The sequence below is a fragment of the Rhizopus delemar genome, genomic scaffold (assembly GCF_000149305.1).
Source record: "Rhizopus delemar RA 99-880 supercont3.5 genomic scaffold, whole genome shotgun sequence".
NCBI classification, from domain to species: domain Eukaryota; kingdom Fungi; phylum Mucoromycota; class Mucoromycetes; order Mucorales; family Rhizopodaceae; genus Rhizopus; species Rhizopus delemar.
This window is the reverse complement of record NW_027137831.1, coordinates 1,129,127-1,152,806: the sequence shown is the minus strand read 5'-3', so window position 1 is coordinate 1,152,806 and position 23,680 is coordinate 1,129,127. Positions and strand designations below refer to the sequence as shown.

The 23,680-nt window shown below is 37.7% G+C and overlaps 10 protein-coding genes across 10 annotated transcripts; 4 read left to right on the top strand and 6 right to left on the bottom strand.

The window, feature by feature from the left end:
- Positions 1 to 450: 450 nt before the first annotated feature.
- Positions 451 to 1,968, bottom strand: RO3G_07184 (adenosylhomocysteinase; the record flags this gene model as incomplete). Its single annotated transcript, XM_067661774.1, has 5 exons — positions 451 to 1,427; positions 1,475 to 1,725; positions 1,781 to 1,794; positions 1,856 to 1,872; positions 1,926 to 1,968. The coding sequence occupies 5 exons, from the start codon at positions 1,966 to 1,968 to the stop codon at positions 451 to 453; spliced, it is 1,302 nt and encodes a 433-aa protein (XP_067517875.1).
- Positions 1,969 to 2,555: 587 nt separating this feature from the next.
- Positions 2,556 to 4,951, bottom strand: RO3G_07183 (uncharacterized protein; the record flags this gene model as incomplete). The annotated part of the gene is made up of 7 exons (XM_067661773.1): positions 2,556 to 3,267; positions 3,323 to 3,611; positions 3,663 to 3,771; positions 3,818 to 3,913; positions 3,971 to 4,183; positions 4,235 to 4,723; positions 4,781 to 4,951. 7 exons carry the CDS (start codon positions 4,949 to 4,951, stop codon positions 2,556 to 2,558), a joined length of 2,079 nt encoding a protein of 692 aa, XP_067517874.1.
- Positions 4,952 to 6,044: 1,093 nt separating this feature from the next.
- Positions 6,045 to 6,410, bottom strand: RO3G_07182 (uncharacterized protein; the record flags this gene model as incomplete). Its single annotated transcript, XM_067661772.1, has 2 exons — positions 6,045 to 6,314; positions 6,378 to 6,410. The coding sequence occupies 2 exons, from the start codon at positions 6,408 to 6,410 to the stop codon at positions 6,045 to 6,047; spliced, it is 303 nt and encodes a 100-aa protein (XP_067517873.1).
- A 1,305-nt stretch (positions 6,411 to 7,715) lies between these two features.
- RO3G_07181 (uncharacterized protein) lies at positions 7,716 to 8,662 on the top strand (the record flags this gene model as incomplete). Its single annotated transcript, XM_067661771.1, has 3 exons — positions 7,716 to 7,807; positions 7,895 to 8,250; positions 8,373 to 8,662. 3 exons carry the CDS (start codon positions 7,716 to 7,718, stop codon positions 8,660 to 8,662), a joined length of 738 nt encoding a protein of 245 aa, XP_067517872.1.
- A 713-nt stretch (positions 8,663 to 9,375) lies between these two features.
- On the bottom strand, positions 9,376 to 11,624 carry RO3G_07180 (uncharacterized protein; the record flags this gene model as incomplete). The annotated part of the gene is made up of 8 exons (XM_067661770.1): positions 9,376 to 9,547; positions 9,609 to 9,792; positions 9,849 to 9,947; positions 10,015 to 10,876; positions 10,939 to 11,222; positions 11,274 to 11,333; positions 11,399 to 11,521; positions 11,585 to 11,624. 8 exons carry the CDS (start codon positions 11,622 to 11,624, stop codon positions 9,376 to 9,378), a joined length of 1,824 nt encoding a protein of 607 aa, XP_067517871.1.
- Positions 11,625 to 12,140: 516 nt separating this feature from the next.
- On the top strand, positions 12,141 to 14,684 carry RO3G_07179 (uncharacterized protein; the record flags this gene model as incomplete). Its single annotated transcript, XM_067661769.1, has 5 exons — positions 12,141 to 12,257; positions 12,311 to 12,493; positions 12,585 to 13,874; positions 13,929 to 14,278; positions 14,348 to 14,684. 5 exons carry the CDS (start codon positions 12,141 to 12,143, stop codon positions 14,682 to 14,684), a joined length of 2,277 nt encoding a protein of 758 aa, XP_067517870.1.
- Positions 14,685 to 16,479: 1,795 nt separating this feature from the next.
- Positions 16,480 to 19,417, top strand: RO3G_07178 (uncharacterized protein; the record flags this gene model as incomplete). The annotated part of the gene is made up of 6 exons (XM_067661768.1): positions 16,480 to 16,569; positions 16,674 to 16,835; positions 16,891 to 16,983; positions 17,036 to 17,206; positions 17,263 to 18,585; positions 18,638 to 19,417. The coding sequence occupies 6 exons, from the start codon at positions 16,480 to 16,482 to the stop codon at positions 19,415 to 19,417; spliced, it is 2,619 nt and encodes an 872-aa protein (XP_067517869.1).
- A 270-nt stretch (positions 19,418 to 19,687) lies between these two features.
- On the top strand, positions 19,688 to 20,158 carry RO3G_07177 (uncharacterized protein; the record flags this gene model as incomplete). Its single annotated transcript, XM_067661767.1, has 1 exon — positions 19,688 to 20,158. The coding sequence occupies one exon, from the start codon at positions 19,688 to 19,690 to the stop codon at positions 20,156 to 20,158; it is 471 nt and encodes a 156-aa protein (XP_067517868.1).
- A 186-nt stretch (positions 20,159 to 20,344) lies between these two features.
- RO3G_07176 (uncharacterized protein) lies at positions 20,345 to 22,223 on the bottom strand (the record flags this gene model as incomplete). The annotated part of the gene is made up of 6 exons (XM_067661766.1): positions 20,345 to 20,351; positions 20,392 to 20,534; positions 20,596 to 20,679; positions 20,732 to 21,613; positions 21,726 to 22,111; positions 22,184 to 22,223. The coding sequence occupies 6 exons, from the start codon at positions 22,221 to 22,223 to the stop codon at positions 20,345 to 20,347; spliced, it is 1,542 nt and encodes a 513-aa protein (XP_067517867.1).
- Positions 22,224 to 22,345: 122 nt separating this feature from the next.
- On the bottom strand, positions 22,346 to 23,590 carry RO3G_07175 (uncharacterized protein; the record flags this gene model as incomplete). Its single annotated transcript, XM_067661765.1, has 1 exon — positions 22,346 to 23,590. The coding sequence occupies one exon, from the start codon at positions 23,588 to 23,590 to the stop codon at positions 22,346 to 22,348; it is 1,245 nt and encodes a 414-aa protein (XP_067517866.1).
- Between the last annotated feature and the right edge of the window lie 90 nt (positions 23,591 to 23,680).

Genomic DNA, 23,680 nt, shown 5'->3' with positions numbered 1-23,680 from the left:
AATTTTGTCAAAGGATTTTTTTTTTTTTTTTTTTTTTTTTTTTTTTTTTTTTGCAGTTGAAGGGAATGATGAGTTTTATTTTGTATCGATTTGCTTCTTTTTAATTTATATCGCAATATGAACATGTGCTGTTCAATGTAATATTAAAATTAAAATTCAATAAGGCATTTTAGCTAGACGATAGTAAAGCGAATCTTTATATAAAAAACATCGTCTGTGGTTTATCTATCTCATAAAGTCTGACTGGCTGGTCATTTTTAATCGATTGATAAGTCATTGTATACAAATACTCGTTTTTCTTTTGATTGGCATCGCTGCATGATTAATTTTTTTTTTTATTAACGATTCATGATAAACTGTTTACATTTTAAAGAACAAAGTGGTTACGCTGAGAACCATTTAACACAAAGTGATATATTGAATAAAAAGATACTTGTTGAAGAAGCTTGTTTAGTAACGGTAGTGGTCAGGCTTGTAAGGACCTTCAGTGGGGATACCAAGATAATCCGATTGAACGTTAGTAAGCGAGGTGAGCTTCACATCAAGCTTGCTCAAGTGGAAACGAGCAACGTCTTCATCCAGCTTCTTGGGAAGGACGTGAACACCGACGGTCCACTTTTCGGATTCAGTCCAAAGCGCGATTTGGGCCAAGACTTGGTTACAGAAGGAGTTGGACATGACAAAAGAGGGATGACCAGTGGCACAACCCAAGTTGACAAGACGACCTTCGGCCAAAAGGATGACATGACGGCCATTCTTCATCGTGAAACGGTCGACTTGAGGCTTGATGTTGACAACAGAGGCAGCGTTGGCCTTTAACCAAGCGACGTCAATTTCGATATCAAAGTGACCAATGTTACAAACAATCGCATCGTCCTTCATTTCTTCAAAGTGACGACCGACGATGATATCACGACAACCGGTGGTAGTGACAAAGATATGGGCTTCCTTGACAGCCTCTTCCATGGTCGTGACCTCATAACCTTCCATCGAGGCTTGAAGGGCGTTGATAGGATCCACTTCGGTCACGATCACACGAGAACCGAAAGCACGGAGAGCGGCAGCACAACCCTTGCCGACATCACCATAACCGGCGACAACAGACACCTTACCGGCAATCATGACGTCAGTAGCACGCTTGATACCATCCACAAGGGATTCACGACAACCGTACAAGTTGTCAAACTTGGACTTGGTGACAGAATCATTGACGTTGATAGCAGGGAGTTTCAATTCACCGTTCTTGAACATCTTGTACAAATTGTGAACACCCGTGGTGGTTTCTTCCGAAAGACCCTTGATGCCGGGAAGCAAGTGAGGGTATTTTTGGTGAACAATATTGGTCAGATCACCACCATCATCCAAAATCATGTTCAAAGGTTGACCATCGGGGAAGAAGAGGGTTTGTTCAATACACCAAACGAATTCTTTTGTTTCATCAGTTTCTTTGCCATACGTGTTTTTCATCCTTTACCTTCATCGGTTTCACCCTTCCAGGCATACACGGGCACACCGGAAGCAGCGATCGCAGCAGCAGCATGGTCTTGGGTAGAGAAAATGTTACAGGAAGACCAGGTTACTTGGGCACCAAGAGCAATCAAGGTACGGATAAGGATAGCCGTTTGGATGGTCATGTGCAAACAACCAGCAATTCTAGCACCCTTCAGAGGTTGAGAAGGACCGTACTTGCGGGCGATTTCCATTAAACCGGGCATCTCATTTTCGCTAGTAAACAAAAGGATTCAGTCAATAGAAAAAGACAATAAGGTGGATCACTTACGCAATTTCGATTTCCTGTTTATTTTATAAGAGTGGATGAATATCTATAGAAAAAATGACAACCTAAAAAGTTTACCTTCAAACCAAAAGCAGCTATAAGAAAAAATCAGTCATGAAGAACAAGCAGATCCAATAGTCTATCTTACCAAGGGAAATATCAGCAACCTTATAGGGGACGGTGGTGGACATGATATGAGTAAGAAGAAAAAAGTAGAGCTAAAGGTCTTTTTTATTGCCAATCATGAAAAATTTTACCTTCACTTATCCAATCAAAGAGAAGCATCTGAGAATAAGCTAGCCCCTGTCTTGATTTCCATTGGCCAGACGCTTGATGAATCTCATCTCCTACAACGCAGTGTAACGTGATGATACACCAAAACTGCCAACGTTCAAATGGAGAAACGAAACCCTAGACGAACAAACAAGTTCATCGTTCGAATCAGGTTCAAACGATTCATAAATTATCAGACGACTCGAATAGAGTCAAAGATGGAGAAAAAATTAGAGTAGACTGCTTTGATTGAATGGGTTGTGGTGATGAATCATATCTCCACTATTTCATAAAGGAGTATTCATGCAGACGTTGGCTGTGACTTTCATTTATCAATACCATACATGCTTTTTCAAGAAACTCGATAGATTCAACCAATTCATCTCATCCTGCGAATCCACAGTGCCTCTTGCTCTAAAGATAGAGGCTTCAACCATTTTAAGCTGTTATACATGAACAAAAGCTGGCCAACCTTTTTTTTTTTTTTGGCTTCATATTTTTTTTTTTATTCAAGCGTGTTATAAAAGAAACCTGATCCCAAACCAGGTGGAACAGGAGGAATTTCCACTGCACTATGGGGTATTTCTACTCTATCACCCGCAATTTGCAACAGCTTCACTTTGACACCAACCTCCGTCAAGGTATGAAACAGTTCTGCGGTCTCTTTGCTCGCGAATCTTTTGTCCAGTAGCATGCTGAACCCATCTTTCCACTCGGCTGCTTCTGCCGCAGAAGAACAGTGAAATTCGGCTAGCGGGACATTTTTGTCGTTGTAGAGCGCAAAAGACCATTGGCTCATGTGGTGGTTGATTGGCTCTGTAGGAGAGGAGGATCCGGCCATGTTGAGTCCTGGGTATCTTTGTATCTGTTTTATTTCATAAACTGAACTCAGTTCAATTCGATGGGTTAGTTTGTCAAACGATCGCAACACGTGAGGGAATTTATCAGAAAAGTCACCAAAGAGGATTGTCTTTTGGGATGCGCTTAGTTTGTAATACCTCCATTTTTTTCCAACAGTGGGTGATGCCATGAGTCCATTGGTGGATAGGCTTGCGGAGGATGGTGATGATAGCAGTGGATGATTGCTCGTGTTGGGTATCACAGAGAGTCTGTTATTTAAAAATGGACAAGGAAACCATGCGCCTTCTAATAAGCAACTGATTCGCTGCTTTTTTAAAAATTCATACGATTGCTTGGATAGCCTTGAACGTAGATTACTAAAAAGAAGAGAGTCAAACAGGCTCATCCTCTCCATCGCTTATTCTCTCTTACCTTATCGCATCCCTTCCTAGTAAATCATCAGCCCATTCTAATTCTTTAAGTCTACGATCTCTTATCATTGGATAGGGTGCACCAAACATGCTTCTATCAAACTCTTGAATATCTTTTACTGCAGCATCATTCAACGTGGCTCGTAATTGACTTCGTACGAGTGCGGATACTTTGGAGAAATCAAACGTGGTGGCTTCCATTTCATGAAATATTCTAAAAAAGGTTTGCAAGGTGGTTGAATGTAGATGGTTAAAATCAAGAATCAATTGCTGAAAGATGGCTGGTGTATCTAAACAACGTATGATTGAATGCTATCTTCAACTGATTGTCAGAAACTTACTTGATGAACTTACGCTCCAGTGACTACACAGCAATTCCGTCACTTCAATGCTTGCCTTTGCAAACGGACATCGTTTCCCTTCTGGACGATGGATTTGTTCTAAAATCAGCTATATCGCAGTGAGTTAACATCCCCCACTCCATCTCACTCCTCACCTTTGAAAATAAGTCTAGGTTGTTCATCACAAACAGATGCATCTGTTCAAGACCAAAGACGCCTGTCCTTCTAAATTCACGCTGTGGCACTTCTGTCTAATAAGAATGGATTCGTCTTTCAGAATAGAGAAATTCGCAAGGTGTTTTATATACCGAAAAACCAATTTTTTTCCATTTTTTGAGTCCAAATCCAGTGATATGATCTACTTTGGCTGCATTCCATATATCTTTCAACATGCTGACATGCTCATGATTATGACTTGTAACAGCCATATTTTGTCTTTTGCTAATATTTTGCAAGTAAACAGTTTGATAGTCAAGTATCATGAGTTTCAAGGCATCGGTAGGATGGTTTTTCATTAATTTCTATGTAAAAACCGAGTTAAAGTAAATCCAACGTCATCCTCTCTTTCTTACCAACACATTCTTTTTTAGTGCAGATTGATCAAAAACGCCTGTCAGCTCACTTCGATGCTCGTCTGTGGCATGTCTCAGCATGGCTATCAAGAGCGATAAACTGGAGGTGGACAATAAATATTCTGGACTCAGTAGTCGGTCTACTAATATCTTGATCAAATCTGGTTCGCTGATCCTTGCCCTGTGGATCGTTGGATAGCCAAAGGACGAAATACCCGTCTTCTCTTCTTGCAACTCGTTTGCGCAAACGAGCTTTTCTAAAATGGCCGTCGCAGGTCGAGCAATGGTCGACAGAGGCTGAGTAACGACGATATGGGCAATGTAAGCAACAAATGCGTCATCCAGTGTGTCCCAGCCGGTGTTGTGCTCCATAAGCGAAAGAAAAGAATTGAGTGCATAGGCTAATGTGTTGCCGCTCGAACTTTGAATGATTTCACATAAAGATACAAGTCCTCCTCTTTCCAAAAACTCGGTTGCAAAATCTTTTTCCTAAATTTCAAAAGTAAGATTACTTTGACAAGCGTACAACCCTTTTTTTTTTTTTACTTTAAGATATTTTTGTAAAGAAAAAGTAGCAATCTTTAAGGACTTGTCGTCTAAAGGTGTCATGGGTTGGTTTGTGTTGTCTAAAAAGTTGAAAGTTGAAGAAAGCCTTTTGACTACATATTCTGCCTCTTGTGGCGTAGGTTGCTTGTCTAAATCATAGACTTTTGCCATTCGTGTTGTTAAAGAAAATAAAGGAGGAAAAAAAAAAAAAAAATAAAGTTCGCACGTGGTTAGAAGCATACACAAAAAATACAGTGTTTTATATTGTGTGCGATTATCTAATCACTTTTACATACACACAAAATGTCTACTAAATTTATCATTAAATTAATTTATTACCTATTTGTCAAAGAACAGCATGAACACTTTTAAGGAGGACCGGTTTATTGTGTTATTTCTATTGCACAAATGCTATTCCCTAAAAAAATAAATGTCGTTTTATATTCTCTATTGACTACTTGTAAAAACACACATTCGATAGCTCTTGACATATAAGGCATCATTGTAATTGACTTTATTATTTCAATCAATAGTATAATACATGTGTAACCAGTACATTATTTTTTTATTTATTTACAATTTATAATCATCAAACCAAGTTCTCAATTTTGGGTATCAGTTTTAAAAAAGCGTTTGAGTTTCTTTGTGATTATAGAAATATGTTTTTCAGCTAAATTAAGCTGCGATTTAGGGGTAAGCTCGTTCCTTGATCCAGCCATTGAACAATCGACTATTGGTGTATCTTCTGTCGTCATTGACCGTTGCCTTGGTATCGTATTAAAGGAACTCTTGCTTTGAAACACTGGATCAGAATTTGAAAAATAAGAATGATGATAAAAGGACAATGAACTTGAAGAGAATGTCGCTTCTCTAAACATGAATTCTGAAGGACATATGTCAAGTTCTGTAAATCTTGAGCTAAAAGAAGACATTAAAAATATAAAAGAAAAAAGAAAAAAGAAAATAGTAACCCTTTTTTATCATCCTTCTTTTCATGCAATCATTAAATGTTCTTCCATGAGACTGAACCAATCCTTTATTCTTCCAATTCTGAAATAAAATCTCTCTCGTATTCTTGATGCACTCACTTTTAAAGGTCCGTATTTATTCTACATTTCAACCATAAATCATACAGTCGTTTCACTGTCAATTGGACGATTGTTTCTTTTTTGAAAATAGCAGTTGAACTCTAGAGAAAAGAATGATTGCTCTTTCATTAGCTCAACTGCTTTTGGTCATAAAAAGCCATTTGACAACATGGATTTTATTTATATTGGCTGTAGCAATCATAAGAAAAGGTTAGGGTGCTAGTAGGGTATGCATCAATGGGGGGAGGATGTGCTGACAGGTGCAACGACAGATGGGGATGGCTCGGTTTGGTAACAGCAATGCCAATAAGGTATGGAGGTGCTTTCGGTGTGATGGATGAGTGAAGGCAGGATAATGCCTCAGGCATGGTGATGCGGCCAATTTCTGTCATTGTAAAAAAACGATCATGTACCATTTGCGTCATATAAAAAACTAATTGGGCATCCTACAAAGCATTGTAAAATGATTATACAGTACGAAGCATACTGTAGTTATTTTTTCCTCTTACCATTGACTTGAAAAGTGAGAATAGGGTGACCATGCTTTCAAATGCTGCTGCGCGACAAGACGGCGAGCTTGAGTGTGTCCAAGCAAAGGGAATGGTTGGTGGCGACAGCACCGCCAAGCTTGACTTATCCCAAAGCCAAGGGATTGTCCAAATGTGCGTTGAACCAAGGTGGATACAATGGCGTCCGGACGAATATCAGCGGTCAGTGCATCTTCCTTGTTCGGCCATCGTAATACGACCTCTTTCGTTGTATCTACCATCAATGAAGCGCCCTCAGGCCAATTAAATGATCACATATCAGCCAAGTAAAACATCCGTCATACGAAAAAAAAAGGAAATAGACATTAATGATATCAGATATCAATATGAATAGAAGCTCTTCTACGAAAGAGAGCCCAGCGTTCGAGAATCATGCCAAAAGCACAATTCTCCCCCCCAAAAAAAAAGAAGCAACCATCACTAAAGGAAACGGATAAGGCACACAAGCGCAAAAGAACAGCAACCATCATTCCAAAATTAAACAACAAGCGATCACAAGTGTTAGCAGCTGATGCCCAATGGTGCGTTTGTAATGTCAGTAAGCTGAACTTGTAGGCGTTTTCCCTGGAGCATGATCACTATGAACGCAAGCACTGCCATGCTTGATCTAGGACCGTCATTATCAACACCCTGTCCGAAGCAGAGCAATCTCGCCTCCTTCAAGAACTTGAGAACTGGTGTCTCAACCTTGGTTTCATAGTTTTGGAAGGAACACAAACAAAAATACGCTTTAGCCACTACTACAGCCAACTACGCCAAAATGATCGATACTAGTGTCTGATTCTTGGAGCTTTAGAATCAAACCCCAACCGCAGGATTACTAATTCCACGTCCAAGACAGGTCACCGCTGTATCATAGCCTATAGCAGCAGCAATAACAGCTGGTTTAAGTCAAGAGTATGACCATACTCGACAAGGGAGTGACAAAGAAGACCAGAAGCACTGGAGTATTGATGACAATGACGTCACTTCTCTTTTTCTAAAATACCAGTTGCAAGCAGACGTTAACAATGCTTGATTGCTATACAACGATTATCTTTGGAGCACAACAATTCCTAAGCCTTTTCCCTTGGAATCAAACATTCAGGAGATCTTAGCCTTGTCGGATGTATTCTTCCTGGCGAATGAGCAGCACAGTGAATGTAAAATGGCTGTTTTTGGAGGGAACGACTACTCAAAGATTTGATAAAGCATCAAACACAAGCGCTACTCAACATTGTACCGCCCGATGCCCTAAATTTCACCAATGATGATTTCATGGCAATAGTAAACGTTGTATCTGCCATTGATGAGGAGACCATGACTCCAAAAGCTGCCAAGCTCCATCTCTTGACTCTAGCGACTAGCATGGGTCCTTTCAAGTCTAATGTTGTCGAGGGCATTACTGATTTGTAAGTAATATAGTACAGTAAAGAAAAGAGGATGTCAAAGTACTAACATCAATTCCTTGTCCTTCCCTCCACCTATGTTCATTGTAGGTTAGTGAAACTGCCGCTTTATCACATTACAGACAACAACAAGTTGGGAGAAATAGACGTACAAACCAGGTATGATGACCCATTGCTGTCGTCCATAGTGGCGGATACAACGAAGAAGGTCGTGTTACGGTGGTCGAACAAGAAGGATGCACTGACCACTGATATTTGTCCGGATACTATTGTATCCACCTTGGTTCAACGCGCGTTTGGGCAATCCCTTGGCTTTGGCGAAGTCAAGCTTGGTGGCAACAGCACCACTAACCATTCTCTCTGCTTAGACACGCTCAAGCTCGCCGTCTTGTCTCGCAACAGTGTCTTGAAGCATGGCCGCCCTATTCTCACGTTTCAAGTCAATGGTAAGAGGAAAAAATAACTACAGTATGCTTCGTACTGTATAATCATTTTACAATGCTTTGTAGGATGTCAGTTGGTATTTTATATGACGCAAATGGTGCATGATCGTTTTTTACAATGACAGAAATTGGCCGCATCACCATGCCTGAGGCATTGTCCTCTCTTCATTCATTCATCACGCTGAAAAACCTGCGTACATTATTGCGTGTTACCCTTTTGTTTTGGCATTGCTGTTACCAAACCGAGCCATCCTCATCTGTCGTTGCACCTGTCAGCACACCATCCCCCGTCGTTACATACTCCGCCAACATTTCAGCATTTTCTCCCTCTACAAGCCGTCATATCACACAGTTGTTCCACATGATTGACAATACCATTTCAAAGTCTCGTGACTGTAATATACAATATAAATAAAATACATGCTGTCAAATACTATGCTCGAAAACAAAAGTGAGAAAGTGAATCTCAAATAATTTTTATTTTGAAATCTCAGTTATTTCCATGTAAATCTAAAGCATTATATGCGGTTTAAAGAAGTTGACATACAGCTATGAAAGGAATTGTTGGTAAAGCATTTTTATAAAACAGTTTAAAAAGTGATCACTAAACTACTGACAACAATTCTTCTTCATTCTGCCTGGTATGAATTTTATAAGCTTGCTTTAATTTGAGAGATCAAAAGAGTTTCATGTTTCCTCCTTTTTTTGAGGGGTTTAAAAAGCTAGCAAACCATACGATTGATTTTCAAGTATAAACAATAACATGTTTACCATATAAAAGAAGAAAAAAGGGATTACATATTAAATCAATGGATGATAAGCATCTATTTAGTTGGCTTTATTGCGCATCAACTCTTGAAAGAGTGTAAGGACTGAGAGAAAGCTAAAGACATTAGTTAAATTTTGATTTTGATTTCTTTAGCATAAATGATAATCCCACGTATCGGTCTAAACAAAACAGAAATAGTTGTGCTTTAAAAATGATTAACGTTATTACAGAATAAGATAGCAATCAACTATGTAAAATAAAAGAAGGTTATAACATTAAAATCATGCAAGCTTTATTTGTATTTGCACTCATGATATTCTAGGCAAGAAATAAATATGTTTATTCATTTACAATGTACGTTATTTTAAATCTCTTGTTATTCGTTTCTTTTGACTTCTTAATGCTTGCTTTTGACGTTTCTTCAAGACCTCCTTGATTACTGCTCTTTGCTCTCTCCATTTCATCTCATAGCTGTCTTGCTCTTCAGGCTTGCTTTGAAATATACCTTCAGGATCATACGAATAGCAGCTTCTAGATGTACACATTTTTGTTTGAGAAAAGAGTTACAATACTTCTTATAGCATCAACTTACTTTTTAATTAAAGATGGATCGTCAAAATGGAAAAAGAACATCATGCCTAAGCCAAGAGAACTTGGTGAGCTCTTTGATGGCAGACTTGCACTGGTGTTGATTTCTGATGAACTATCTAATGAGATAGGTTCCTCTTGTTTATCTTCTCCATCATCATTGAATGATCCAAACAATTTGAAAGTTCCTGCATAGATGACAAAGAATTAATATTTCTGTTATCTTCCATTTTATGCTTCTTACCATCTGAATCTCCAAACAAAGGTTTTAGGTTTGTATTTACTTCAAAGTGCTTTTCTTTGGAAATTTCAGGAGCAGCACTTTCTGGCTTTCTGGGTGTATCTATGTATAGAAACAATGTTAAGATACAAAGTTCAGGCCTTGTTAAAATATATGCTATAATATGTACCAAATAAATCGTCTTCCTCTTCTTCTTCTTCAGCCTCTTCCATCTCTGTGTCTTCATTATTTTCTATGCTGTTAGGGGCATCATCCGTTTTACTCACGGTAAGGTATTTATATGAGTCTTCCGCATCTGGATCGAATCTAGCTGCATTCGTCCACATGTTGGAATTTGCTGTTGGTTTCACAGCCACCTTTTCTTCACCAAACATGAATCGGAGCACGTCCATCGCTTGATCTTTTTCAGCATGCAATCCTTGACTGATATCATCGCCCAAATCCGCGTTCTTTTCTTTTTCATCTTCCTCTATGAAATCTGCGCTCAACTTGAAACGATCATCACCTTTGAATCGACTTTGAAGTTCAAGTCGCTTACGCCCTGCTTCACCTTCTAATACAGGGTTAATCTTGATGTCAATATCCTCATTGCCTTCATCCTCGTCATCATCTGAAGAGTCGAACAACCACTTCTTTCCATCCAATGGTGCCTTTTCTTCTTCGTCATCTTGCTCTTCTTTTGCAATTTCTTCTGTTGCATCAAACTTTATGTGGTTGGATTGGTCATCGAGCTCTCCTGCTAATGATTTGCTAATCAATTCCTTCTTTAATCGTTGCTCTTCTGATCTCTTTTCCATTGCTGACCTTCGCTTTTCATCATCCAATAGTCTTGTGTCGACCGAGTCTACTGTGTTTTCTAATTCTTCTCTATGTTCTTCTGCTGGTAGTGATGGCCAATGATCATCCTCATCTTCATCTTCCTCCTCATCTTCATTCACATTAGATAGTAATTTTGTAACAGGCTTCATAGGGACACCAATGTTATATAATTTGGTCAAGTTATTTTTATAATGTGTAGGGTCAAAAACAAACTTTGAAGAAAAAAATATGTGAGCGAATGGATGCAAGTATCTATTGTTCTTTGTTGATTTACCTTTGTTCCATCAGATTTTGTTAGCTTCATCTGTAAGATAGCTCTACCATATCTTCCTCTTTTCCATCCACGTTTCGGATTCATATTGTTATCTGTTACTAATGACATGTCCTTCGCATGGAACCCTTCACTATCATTCCATCTCAACAGTCGCTTTTTCTTCTTTTCTTCTTGTTCCTCTATTTTTTGTCGTCTCAGTGCTTCTCGTTCTTTATAGTCCATTTTGGCTTCTTCTATCTTGATTTCTTGTCCTTTCCATTTTGATCCCTTATATACGCTCAAGCCTATAGATAGCATTTAATATATTTATTATTGCACTTCTTTTTCTTGCTTACACTGTGCCCATTTCTTTGGTATCGTGTCAATATTCATATGAGCAAAACCTCGACAAAGATCTATTAAAACCAAAAATAAAGCATTAAAATGCAGTATTGAAAAAGTATAGCCGAGTAATATTTACTTTCACTGTCTCTTGCTACATGAATATGACTAATTGTTCCAAATCTACTAAATCTTTCCTTGATCTGATCTTCAGTGATGGACGAATGCAGGCCACCAAGATAGATTCGCTTATTGACAGGTGCTATTTTCATAGAATAACTTAGTAATTGAAATAGGCTTTATTTCTCATTTCTTTTTTTTTTACTTGTATCGTCGACTTTGGGTTTATTCTCGTTTGGAGGCATGGATAAAAGTGCTTACAATCTCCTGCTTGGTTGAAGATGGACAAAGTAAAAAAAATTAAACAAAGTCACATTGAATTGTGTAACGCTTTGGAAAACGGGAGAGGATGTTTCAAGCACTCTGGTTAGCGAATCAATGTGAAGAGGAAAGATCATATAGTCATTCCTATGTTTATTGCATTCGATCATAACTTATATACTTGGCTTTAATAGGAGTAGCGAGCTACTTTATAAATCAATTAAGTAAAACGACATGATACTAGAATGATTGTATATCGTACCTATTAATTAAATAAAAAAAAAACTTTGAGCTATCAAAAATAGATTTCAAGTGCTAAGAACTCTTATATTTGAGAAAAAAAAAATATCAGAATATAGGTAATTCCTTATTATAGCAAGATATTATTTCAATATCAAAACTCCTTGTGAATTTGAATAATTTAAAGTGAAAAAAAAAGTCCTTTTGCTTTAATTGTAATACTTATCAACTTTTTCCTTTTCTAAAGTAAATTAGCTAAAATGTTTGGAAAACAACAAAAGCCAGCAAAGGATTTTGACATTAATGATATAGACGACTTGCTTAATTCCAATATAGAGGAAGACGATAATATTGACTTGAATGATCCCGAATTGTTGGTAAATGTACAATAAACAAAAAAAAGTTTGTTTACGCTAAACGGGCTTTACAGAAACAACTTCAAGACCTATCTTCGGATGTAATACCAGCGACAGTACAGAAACCTCGAGTCAGAAAGCAAAATCCAGTAGAAAGCATGGATATCGACATTGATTCTTATGCTTCTTTGGCCACTGGTGACGATGATGTTCACGTGGAGTTGGACGAAAAAGATTTCTCAGATCCCCATTTACTTGTAAGATAAACCAAAAGATTTTTTTTGACAGTATATATCTTTTACTTAAAAATGTTACCAGAATGAATTATCGTCATTAACTAATAATCAGGAAAACCCGAGTAAAGAAGGAAATGAATTCACTTCTAATCCAACAGAAGATGTATCACAGAGCTCCAACAGCCATTCATATCAAGAAGAAGAAATTAGTGATGAGGATCCCAAACCATGGAAAGAGAAAGCACAAAAGTACCAGAAAATGGCTTTGGAAGCAAAAAGAAACGGCGACAAAAAGAAGGCCGTTGAGCTGCTGCGAGAGTCCAAACTGTACAGCCAGAGATATGAAGAACTCCTTAAAATTCAACAAGCGTTTATTGAAAATAATGATCATACAGAAAACCACTCTTCTTTGCCCATGGAACCCGTTTCATCCTCTCTCCCAGAGCTTACTGTACAAGAGCAGTCATCACCAGAGAAAGAGTTGCCATTATCAACAGTGCCACAGGAAAACAGCGTAGAATTGCAAAGTCTGCTGACAAGGGCCATCTCATTACAAAAAGAGTATAAACAAGCAGCACTTCATTACAAGAAAATTGGAAATCTTGCAGCAGCCAAACAGATGGTCAGGATCTCTAAAGATCTATTGCATACAGGCATTAAGTTAAAGAATGGTGAGATCAAAGATACAGGCTCTATCCAACTTCCTGATGCTCCAGACATGAGCTTGGGTGACGGCAAGATGAGACAATTAAGTGACTTCAATTCAGGCGCGGCTCCAGCCTCGCATGAGCAGATAGAGGCAGAGCTATCCTATCAGATCAACGTATGTCATAATCTCGCTCTACAAAATAACAACAGACAGACCAAAGCATCCAAATCTTTGCTAGATTCTCAGCAAGATGCCTACTTTCAAGCAGAAAAGGCATTCTCTGCCGACCTTGTCTCTCTTCGGGCACACAAGGGCTCATTACCAGCATTGCATTATGAGCAAGTCAACTATGTGTACAAGAACGTGAATGACAATATACCCTCCAACATGATGGAATTCAAAATCATACGGGCCACCGGTTTACCCACCTTGGACATCTCGACCAGTCTAGAGCCTTTTGTCACCTGGGACTTTGGTGGTTGGCCCCCAGAAAACACAGCACAGGCATCGATGAACAAAGGCGAAACACCTGTTCAAAAGGGAATTGAGCCTGAATTTGATTTTTCATGCAAGATACCCATCACTCGAACCAACCGTCTCTTTTTGCGTTATTTGCAGCGAAAGAAGCTAACGGTAGAAGTATTCCATAACAAGTATACCTATGGTCTCTTTAGGCGCCCTGTATCTTTAGGAAAGGCGGTTTTATCTATGGATCGCCTATTAACAAAATCATCTATTTCTGGATCTTTTGATGTAAAAAGAAAAAATTAAAGATATCATAAACTGATGTTCTGTTTATATATTTAGCTGGTAGATTCTAGTCGGAAGAAGACAGGAGGAAAGATTGAGATCGAAGTGAACCTAAGAGAACCTTTATCAGGCGAAGACACAGTAAAGCGATCGGAGCGTTGGTTGGTGTTGGATGCTTTTGGTAGCAACGCCTCTTCTTGTTTAGCTGCAGCAAAGTTATCGACAGGAGAATCGCATGTACCTGTGGTCAAGTCAGTCGCAGAGGATGAAGCAGTTAGTGAACCTAATCCAGAGGAACCAAAACCTGAATCAAGCCAATTAACAGCATCAGTACCTGTAGAACAAAAGCAAACTGTGGTTAGCGCAAGTAATGGTGAGCTTGAACAAGCAGAAGAGGAGTTTAATAGGTAAATCATACGAAAGAAGAAAGCGATTTGTAAGATGGTTAAAGAAAAGCTCAACAAATTGTTGTATAGTGTGGATAGTATTGTTTCAAATATGGTTCTTGAGCATGAACTGGCTGTAGTGAATGCCGCACTGTCAAAATCGAAAGCTAAAGAGGATTTCATGGATCGTAAACAGGCATTGGAAATTAAGATGAATATGCTTGTAATTCAAGTGCAAACAGGAATGCTTGATATGGAAACTTACCTAAAAGATGTTGAAAAAAGAATGGAACAGGATCGTCGCTTGGCCCTTGTATTTAAAAAGAATAACCGTCTTGATTTGGCAAAGGCTGCTTTAACTCGAAAGAAGATTATGCAAGATGAACTGGATGAGGCAAGAGCAGCCATGGCCGAAAATGATGGCTAAAAGAAATAAACACGTCCCTTTTGTGTTTATTGTATATTTAATAAACTGGTTCTTAAACTATTAACACTAAAATATGGCCATTAATAGATGCAGTTTTAAAAAGAAAGATTCTATATGCCAAATTGATTTATTTTTTCTTTTTCTTTCTAAAGAGTTTCTAAACAACTTGTGGCAATATGAAACAGCCCGATAAAGAATGAAAATAGACTGCTTTTAGCTTTCAAGTATAGGCTTATTGTTACCTAAATCCAGAAAATCATTTTGAGAATATGGTCATCAAACTTTGTGCATAGATTTTAGTACATGTATAGTATACATGCTGGTGGTTTCGAATCACTATTCATTCTCAGTTAGTTTCTATAAGCTAAGCTGTATGAAAGCATCATTTTATTTTCTTTGTTCCTTTGAAAAGAAAATACCAGAAGCTTGTAGATCTTTAAACAATGAAGTACATGGCTGAATAGAAGATAACTGCCTCAAATCATTGAAATCAAGGACAACTTTAGTTTTGATAAATAAAGTCAACTTTGCATAAAAAATTATGTAGATTCAAGCATAATTATCATTTTTGCAATAGGTCTTTCATGACATTTCAAAACTCAGGGAATATCTCTTTAAAATCAAACGTGATAGTTTGCACCTTTATTTTCTTATACGCTTGATTGAGCCTTGTAACAACAATCCTCCAGACCTTTTATTTTCTTGAATAGTTGTAAAAAAATAAACAAAGCATCTTGTTCTTCTGGAAACGAATAATCTTGATAAGCAATCAGATTCGTAGACGGTCTTAGATGAACAAAGGATTCTGAAGCAATGAGAAGGTACGAATACGATACCAACACAAATCTCAATAAATACTGTATGTCTACTTCAAAATCTTTTCACAATTTAAAGCATCAAAAGTGTAAATGCTTAAATAAACACGAATATCACATTGTCTGTTATTTCAACTGAAGAAATAAAATATTAGGGACAGGACGCAACAAGTGCCAAATCATTTTTATAACTTTAATAATTACCATTGCTGATTAACAGTCTTTGACTCAACGTCATTCTTAATGATATGTGATATATAAAAAAAAATGCTTTTAATGCAAAAGATGAGATGCAAAGATAAACTCTTGGATACTAAATTACAAGGGAAAAGAAGATTATAACTTGCAAACAAATCTTTTGATATGTTGAAGATAATCACAGTGATTCTTATGTGCACAATTATTTCAATTTGTTTGTGCAAATGTTATTTAGACACATTTTATTGATAAATCTACTACATCACCAAGACTTCCTTTAATGTGAAAGCATCAAAAATTTTCTGTTCATAATCAATAAAGGAGACTATTCTTGATAATCTCACAAAAAGTGATAAAAGAGTACTGTGTAACATTGACTAAAAACCGTTGAACCAAATAAAATGATATGTACGACAATGAATAAAACAATATAAAAAACCCTATTTTCTGTTCTTCCCTCCCTTTTTCTCTTTTCTCATAGCATGACAGTATAGATTTCTGTCTTTTTATAATATTATCCTTTTTCGTTCCTTTTCTATCCCCTTTTCATTCCTTTTATATGTTATCAGCAAGTACATCCAATGCCTACTCTGGTAGTCTAGGCATATTAACACCACCTCTTGATTCTCAAAACCATATTGACTTTCTCGATGAACTGACTGAATCAGAAAAAAGATATATGGAAACACTGAGAATGATTGATACTGTAAGCTTATATATACTTGGTTTAATCTAATTTTAATATGATCTCTTGCTTATTGTAGCAGATAGCTTCTATTTGGATGAAGCAAACTACCTCTACCGCACCTGATTTTTCTGAACTTTTAAAACATGTCAATGAAATATCAAAAACAAATAAACAGTTTTTCTCGGTAACGAAATAATACAGTTTTTTTTTTTTTTTTTTCTTCTTTTTCTTTTCTCTTTCTTTTCCGCCTTGGAAAAAAAAAAAAATAATTAATATTCTTTTGTGTAGAGAATAGCAAGGATAAGTCATCAACAAGAATTCAATCAAATTCTTCTACAATGGATCGATGATTTGGAAGTACCTTATTCTAGTTATTGCCGAAGCTATATTCCAAATCTAAAGCAACGTACAGACATTCTTTCAAATTCATTCATTTCCAGCTTAATTCAAGTATGTATAAACATAAGGAAAAAAAAAGATTTTTTCCCCTAAATATTTTATATAGGATTTATCTAGTAAAGCTTCTTATGAAATCACTCTTCAGTCCTTATTTGAGGCACCTCTTCAACAATTAAAGTATTACAAGACTCTATATGCTGTAAGTCCAAGATTTATATTTATATAATTGCATTTGGTTAATATTTTTAAAGAAACTCTTTGATCAAGATACTTTTCTCAACAAAAAGATTGACAAGATCTTAGCCCTGTCACAAAAGCGCAATGTTCTCTCGATTCAAACTGGCTTTGAATCTGATTTGCAAACATTTCAAAGTCAAGTCAATACTTCAAGAACAATGGATTTCTTTGGTGGAACTTATATTGTAACATTAATTTTAATAACAAAAAAAAAAGGGAGTAACCAAGTAATTGTGAACAGGATTATAAGCAATTGAATATTTCAAATCCAGAAAGTGAGCTTGTAATGATAGACAGCTTTGATCTGGTTACTAACCAACAAACGGGTTCAACAATAAGGGTCCACCTTGTATTAACAACTGAAGTCTTGGTGATTTGTCGAGAGCTGAACAAACAATCCTATTCATTAATGTATCCTCCTTTACCCATTGGTGATATTGTTGTTAAAACAGATGAACAGGATCGAATTCATTTGTCTGTGATGAACAGAAGAAACTTAGTTTTCCGTGCAGATTCAAAGGAAATCAGAAACATGTGGATTGGTGCGGATCAAAATAGTAGTTTAAGCCCTTGCCCACTGGACCTTGTTGCGCAAAAGAAGATGCTCTCAGCCAAATCAAATAAGCCCAATATTGTGAAAAATACAGATATTTTTACTTTTTATTCTGAAAACGGTGCTGTTTCTCCTTTAGAAAGTTCTGACGATGAAGAAGAAATACCAAAAAGGATGATTCCAAATTCAAGGGATACAATTATAGATATTTATGACAATCATTTGTCTGAAGGAGAACTAGCCAACGTTGCTCCTCAGTCTGTGAAAATCCTTCCCAAAATTCCTCATGTTACACAGGCCACTACCTTGCTTCCACCAAAAAAAGACACCCTCAACGTTCCTTCTCCTATTCGTCAGCCAGTTAAAGATGTTGCGCATGTTCAAATGACCTATATCCAGGCACCCACTGCGCAAATGGGAACAATGACCATCTCAAAGCCTTCTTCTCCTTCTTCTCTTTCTTCTTTAAAATCCATGAATTCAACTGAAAAACCTTCTTCTCCAAGAGCCATTGAAGTACAAAGAGCTGTTGTTCCAGAAATCATGCAAGCTGTCACACAAAACACCGAGGAATATTTAGAAACGACGATGAAGAAAAGCCAGCCTGTACAGACGATGCCCAGGACAGTATCCAAAGAACCTTTCCAAAAGCCACTTCCTCCACAACCTCATCATCAACAAAACTACCTTCAGCGTCCACCTCATCACCAACCTCATGCTGCTCAACCAAGACCTTCATACGGCAATCGACCTCCTCCACCTCCTAGTCATCAATACTATCAGCATCATGTCAGACCTCAGCAGAGCGGCAGACCTATGAACGCGCCTCCTTCAGCCAACAACCAAGTGTATCAACCCCAAAATGGTGTCCCACCTAATCAGCAAGCCATGAGACCACAAAGGCCTCAGTACAGTCAACCGTCTCCCCCACCTGGCCGGTTCAATTCTCCATCTCCTCCTTCTTTACCTCAAATGAATAATAGCGACGAGTGGAATTCTCCTCCTCACAGTGTAAGTCCATCAGAAGCCATCCCCTTCTGACTTATTCATCCCCTTGAAATAGCCCAGTGCGTATGTGACAAGCAATGGTATCAAACAAGTCATTTACAACAACAATCAATGTGACGTATTCCACTGGAATAATCAAACATGGTATGCAGCCGATGGACAGTGCTTATTGCAAGTCCGATTGACACACAACAACCGTACCTGTATGGCGGTCGAATTACAAAACAAAGGACAGCTTTATCTGAATGCCTGGATTTTACCAACGACCCTGATCCGACAGACTTCGCCAACCGATGTCAGTTTATCGGTGTTTATGGGGACCAGGAAGGAAAACTACCTTGTTCATTTTCACCAGCCCCAGGAGGCGGCCACGCTCGTCGGCATCTTACACCAAGCCCATCGTGAGGCCACTCAACAGCAGCAGGCGGCGGTAGAAGCAGAGAAGGAGCCTATGGAGGATGAGCTGGAAGAAGCAGTGGAGGATAACGTGAATTGTCCTCAGACACTCAAGCCGGTGATGCAGTGTAAAGCCAAATTGTTTGTTCAGACAGAGACGAGTAAATGGAATACGTTTGGAAGCGTCTCGATCCGTATCTCTCAACAGGCACCCAGCATGCGAATGATGATCCAGATCGAGAACGACAAGACCAAGCTAGTGAGTGCGGTCGTAAGAAGTGGTAATGTAGAAAAGATCAGTTCAAAACGTATCTCGTTCTTGTTGTCGGATGAATCGCAAAAGACAAGTATTGTATACATGATTCAACTGCGTGAGGAACAAACTGGAAGCAAAGTTTATGAATATCTTCGTATCAAGAACGCTGAATATGGTTGGTAGACTATTTTATTTATAGATTTTTGTAGATTCACTCTGTTGTGTATTACAATAAAGCACTCCCCCCCTTCCATTGTTTAAAAGTTTATAAAAAATAAGAAAAAGTTATTGTCTAATGTTTTTGGTTTTACAATAAAAACAGAGTTTTCATTGTAAAAATCCATAAAAGAAAAAGCTGTATAAATAGTAAAAAATATATATATATATATATACGTACTTTCTCTAACTGTTCTTTGCTTTTTCTTTTTGGTATCCATTTTTTTTTCTTTTCTAATGAAGAGGAATGGTATGTTGCAGTGTGAAGTGTGCAAGAAAGAATTTACGGAATTTGATCAAAGAGGATTCCGTAACGCTGGATTCACGGCACATCACAATAGATGCATTGATCGTCAAACGCATCGACCCTCCAAAAAGCCTACAGTGAGATGTCGATTATTATTGCCTGCGCCCAAGCTCGAATTTCGAAACGATTCGCTTTTGCAAGACCATGGCCATTATTTGTTATCAACTACGGTCTGTAAACCCTTCTTGACCAATGTTTTTGAAAAATCACAGCTAGATGCCTTGAATGCTAGTCCACCATTTCCTTCCTCTGCTTCTCTACTTACTCCAGCTTCTGTTGCTTTTGATTCTTGTCAAGATAAGAAGCAGGTGTATTATCCAGTGACCTACTGTGATTATTGTGAACCTCAAGATGGATCGCACAAGTCAAGTTGTGTTCTTTTCTATTCTTTACCTAAATAATTTTTTTTATGCACCTTCCTTACTCATTTGATTATGTTTCCAGAATATTTTTATGATAATTATGAACAACCTATGACTCCTCTCTTTTTATTTATGTTATTGAATAAAGAATTCTATCTATGCATGTCGCACACAATAAATAGGATAATAAAACACGATAATGATCAACGCATTTACAATAGTTTATTAAGAGCTATAATGTACAATAGAAAGTCTATAAATGATATATTTACTGGTGATGCATGGATTGTTTTGTATTTGAATAACCAATACCCATTGGCATTAAAAATGAATTTTCTGATTTTTGCGTGATGGATAAATCAATTTCGATATCTGCTGTAGAGTTCCTTACTTTTTTATCAAATGGTTTAAATATCTAATATCGTTCAAATCACTTTATAAAATGCTTGTCATCGTCTTTTTTTTTATTTATTTACCTGACGTAAAACTGCTTTTTGTCCGCCAGCAGCATTGACATTAATCACATCTTGTCTTTTAGCATTCAATAACTTTGTTAATGCCTATATTACTTTTATTAGCGCACCAAAAAAAAAAAGTTCTTGGTATAATTACATCGTTACTAAACACAATCTGAACAGGTTGACCAGTAGCCTGATCAGGATCATCAAAGTACAATACCAAAGAATACAGTCGATTGGACGTTACTAATTTCCCAAACTGTACACATTTTGCTCTCACAATCACTGTGTCTGGTAAATTGGTACTGTAGTTATCGTTCTCCATAGCTTTGAGTGTCTGTTGTAATTTACTAAAAGTTATATGTGTTTTCCCTTGATCATCCACAAACACGTCTCCATTCAAATTCTCTTTACTGGCCTCGTTCAGATCGGCCCATACACTATCATCTACCCAAGATATCTCTTCTAATTCAGCCTGTGTCGATGGATGATCATCATCGCCAGTTAGATCAACCATGTCTTCATCCTCATGCAGTGTGGTAGAAGAAGATCCAAGTGTGGATTGGTTCGTTAAACTGATCCGCTTTCTAGGTTGATCATCAGAAGAAGGTGCTGGACGAGCAGCCTTTTTGGATAGAGATATACCGCTTGACCTTGAGTTAGTCAAGCTTGGTTCTTGTACACTGTCCATAGCATCTTCATAAATATCAGAATCACTGTCTAAAGGTATACTTTTCAAAAGATGACTTGTCGTGTCTTCCACAAAATCATCATCAGAAGGTATGTCGTCTATTGCGGTTGTTGTCGTTTCCATTCGTTCAAGTTCAGCATAATCAAAATCATCATCAAAAAATTCATCGTCAGGTATTGTGTTTGTCACAGAGACGGGTAAAGCGTTGGAATTTCTGGGTGGTTGTGATGCAGGTGTCGTATTCTCTGTCAATCCTATGCTTTCTTTAAACCGACTTTCTAATTCCTTTAGCATATCACCACCGTATAATTCCGATACATCCCCACCCAGTACTTTTACATTGTTCTTTGTTAACAGTAACATGCCTCTTCTCACTTGACAGCTTTTGACAAGGATCTGTTACAGAAACCCCTAAACTTGTTAATAACATGAATGAATTTCTTGTTTTATTTTCTACCTTACAACCAAAAGGAGTCGTGAGTGACAGGTCTGGTATGGCTTCCATTTCTATGGCTTGAATCTGATTCTTTCCGTCTGTCAATGTCCATCTCAACATCCCTCTTGTAAAGTCCACTTTTTCATCCTCACTTCTCTCTACATAGACCTGTCGAACTGGTGTGGCATTCGTCAAATTGTTTAAAAGTGACAGTGTCGAATATCGAATATCTGTTGTATCTTGAATCTGCAAGACAACACCACCTCCATGTCTTAAATGACCCAGTGGAAACGTCTCGACAGGATTCGATCCAAAGTTTTCAGGGATAACGGGTTCTGAGGTCAGTGCGAGATCCTTGTGTAGAAAATCGTGAATAAGACAATCATAAGCTTCTTCTGAATCGGCGACTAAAGAACTATGGTTGTTCCAAAAAGACTGAAGGTATTCTTTGGTTATTCTTACGCCAGTTCTGTCTTTACACTTTCTTTGTAAAATATAAGGTATATTGTCAGCAGACATTAGGTTTGAAGGAGAAGGACAAGAAAGTTCAATTTTTTTTTAATCTTGTCACAAATATAAATCTCAGTCAACTATGTCCAAAAAAAAAAAAAATTCGTAGTAAATTTTATTTACAAATAAGATTACTCAGTAACCTTGATTCGTCTATGATAACCTTCATTTGCTAACCATTCTCTCACTTGCATTGTCACCCCCTCCTGCAGGTTCTCTATACATAACGTCTTTAACTCTTGAAGATCTCGTTTCCAATTGATTAAACCCGTTATGCCACATAACGTTTCATACTTTATCCAAGGATGAAATCCAATATCCCACAGATTTAACATGCGCAACCCTTGTGAGATGATTGAGATCGCTCTGGGTCCATCGGTAGCATTGAAACAACCTGCTGTGCGCAGCTGCTGTAAATGGGGAAGTGTACATACTAATAAATGAGCTACGCTGATATTAGGCCATCTTAAAAAGGAAATATTCAAGCTGGTCAGTGTTGAAGAAAGGGGTGTGAATAATAAAAAGCTCTTTTTGTCAAGTATTGAAGACGGGTTTCGATACTGGTCTTTTAAAAACAAAAGAAGGATGGGTTCTAAACAACTTGCGCGCTCATCCTTTATATCTTCTGTAGCTGTTGTTATCGTTTCGGAATCAAATCCAATAGGATGATGAGCGTAACCGTCGTATTCGTCTGTGAATGGATTGTTGTCTTCATGATCCCACCAATCATCATCTTCTTCCTCTGTCGATCGTGCACACAGCTCTTCCACTCGCCAATAAGCCTTACAAAACTTGGTAAATGAAATACGAGCATCTTCAAAACAAAGGTCACTGTAGCCAAACGAAATAAATAAATCAAACAAGGTTTCGTCCAATCCATCAATAGAGCTAATATGCTGCATCAGTGTCTGTTTGACAGTAATAGGTAAATAGGGTATCGCCTCACTCCATACGTTTTTTTTGGATGTAATACTCTGTGCTGCTTGACAGGCAGACTGACCATACAATGTGTTATCTTTAGCTGTCACCAGCTCTCTTTTCGCTTTTAATCTTTGTACAGACACGATTCGTTCTTGATGAACCCTATTCAATCTCCAAGACGGTGGTGGAGGTGGGCCGGGAGTGATAGGTAGAGGTGCTGTCGTAGGATCTCTTTCTGTCTCATATCGCATCAAACCTGACAGGTGGCTTTCAGAGTGGTTTGAAGTCTGGCTGCGCCTCAGTGATCGGTTCATCTCGGCTCGTTGCTGTTCCACTCTTAGGCGCTTAATTTTATCACTGACAGACTCTGTTGTTTGAGTAGGTTTTTGCTCCTTATTGAATGAAGCATTCTCATAGGACTTTAGTTTTGTTTTCCACTGTCTACCTTTTGCCATTTAAAAAACAAAAAAAAAAAAAAGAGAAAGAGAGAGAGAGAAATGAATACTGGGTTTGAATAGATATTTTTGTATTAGAATGGGGATTTA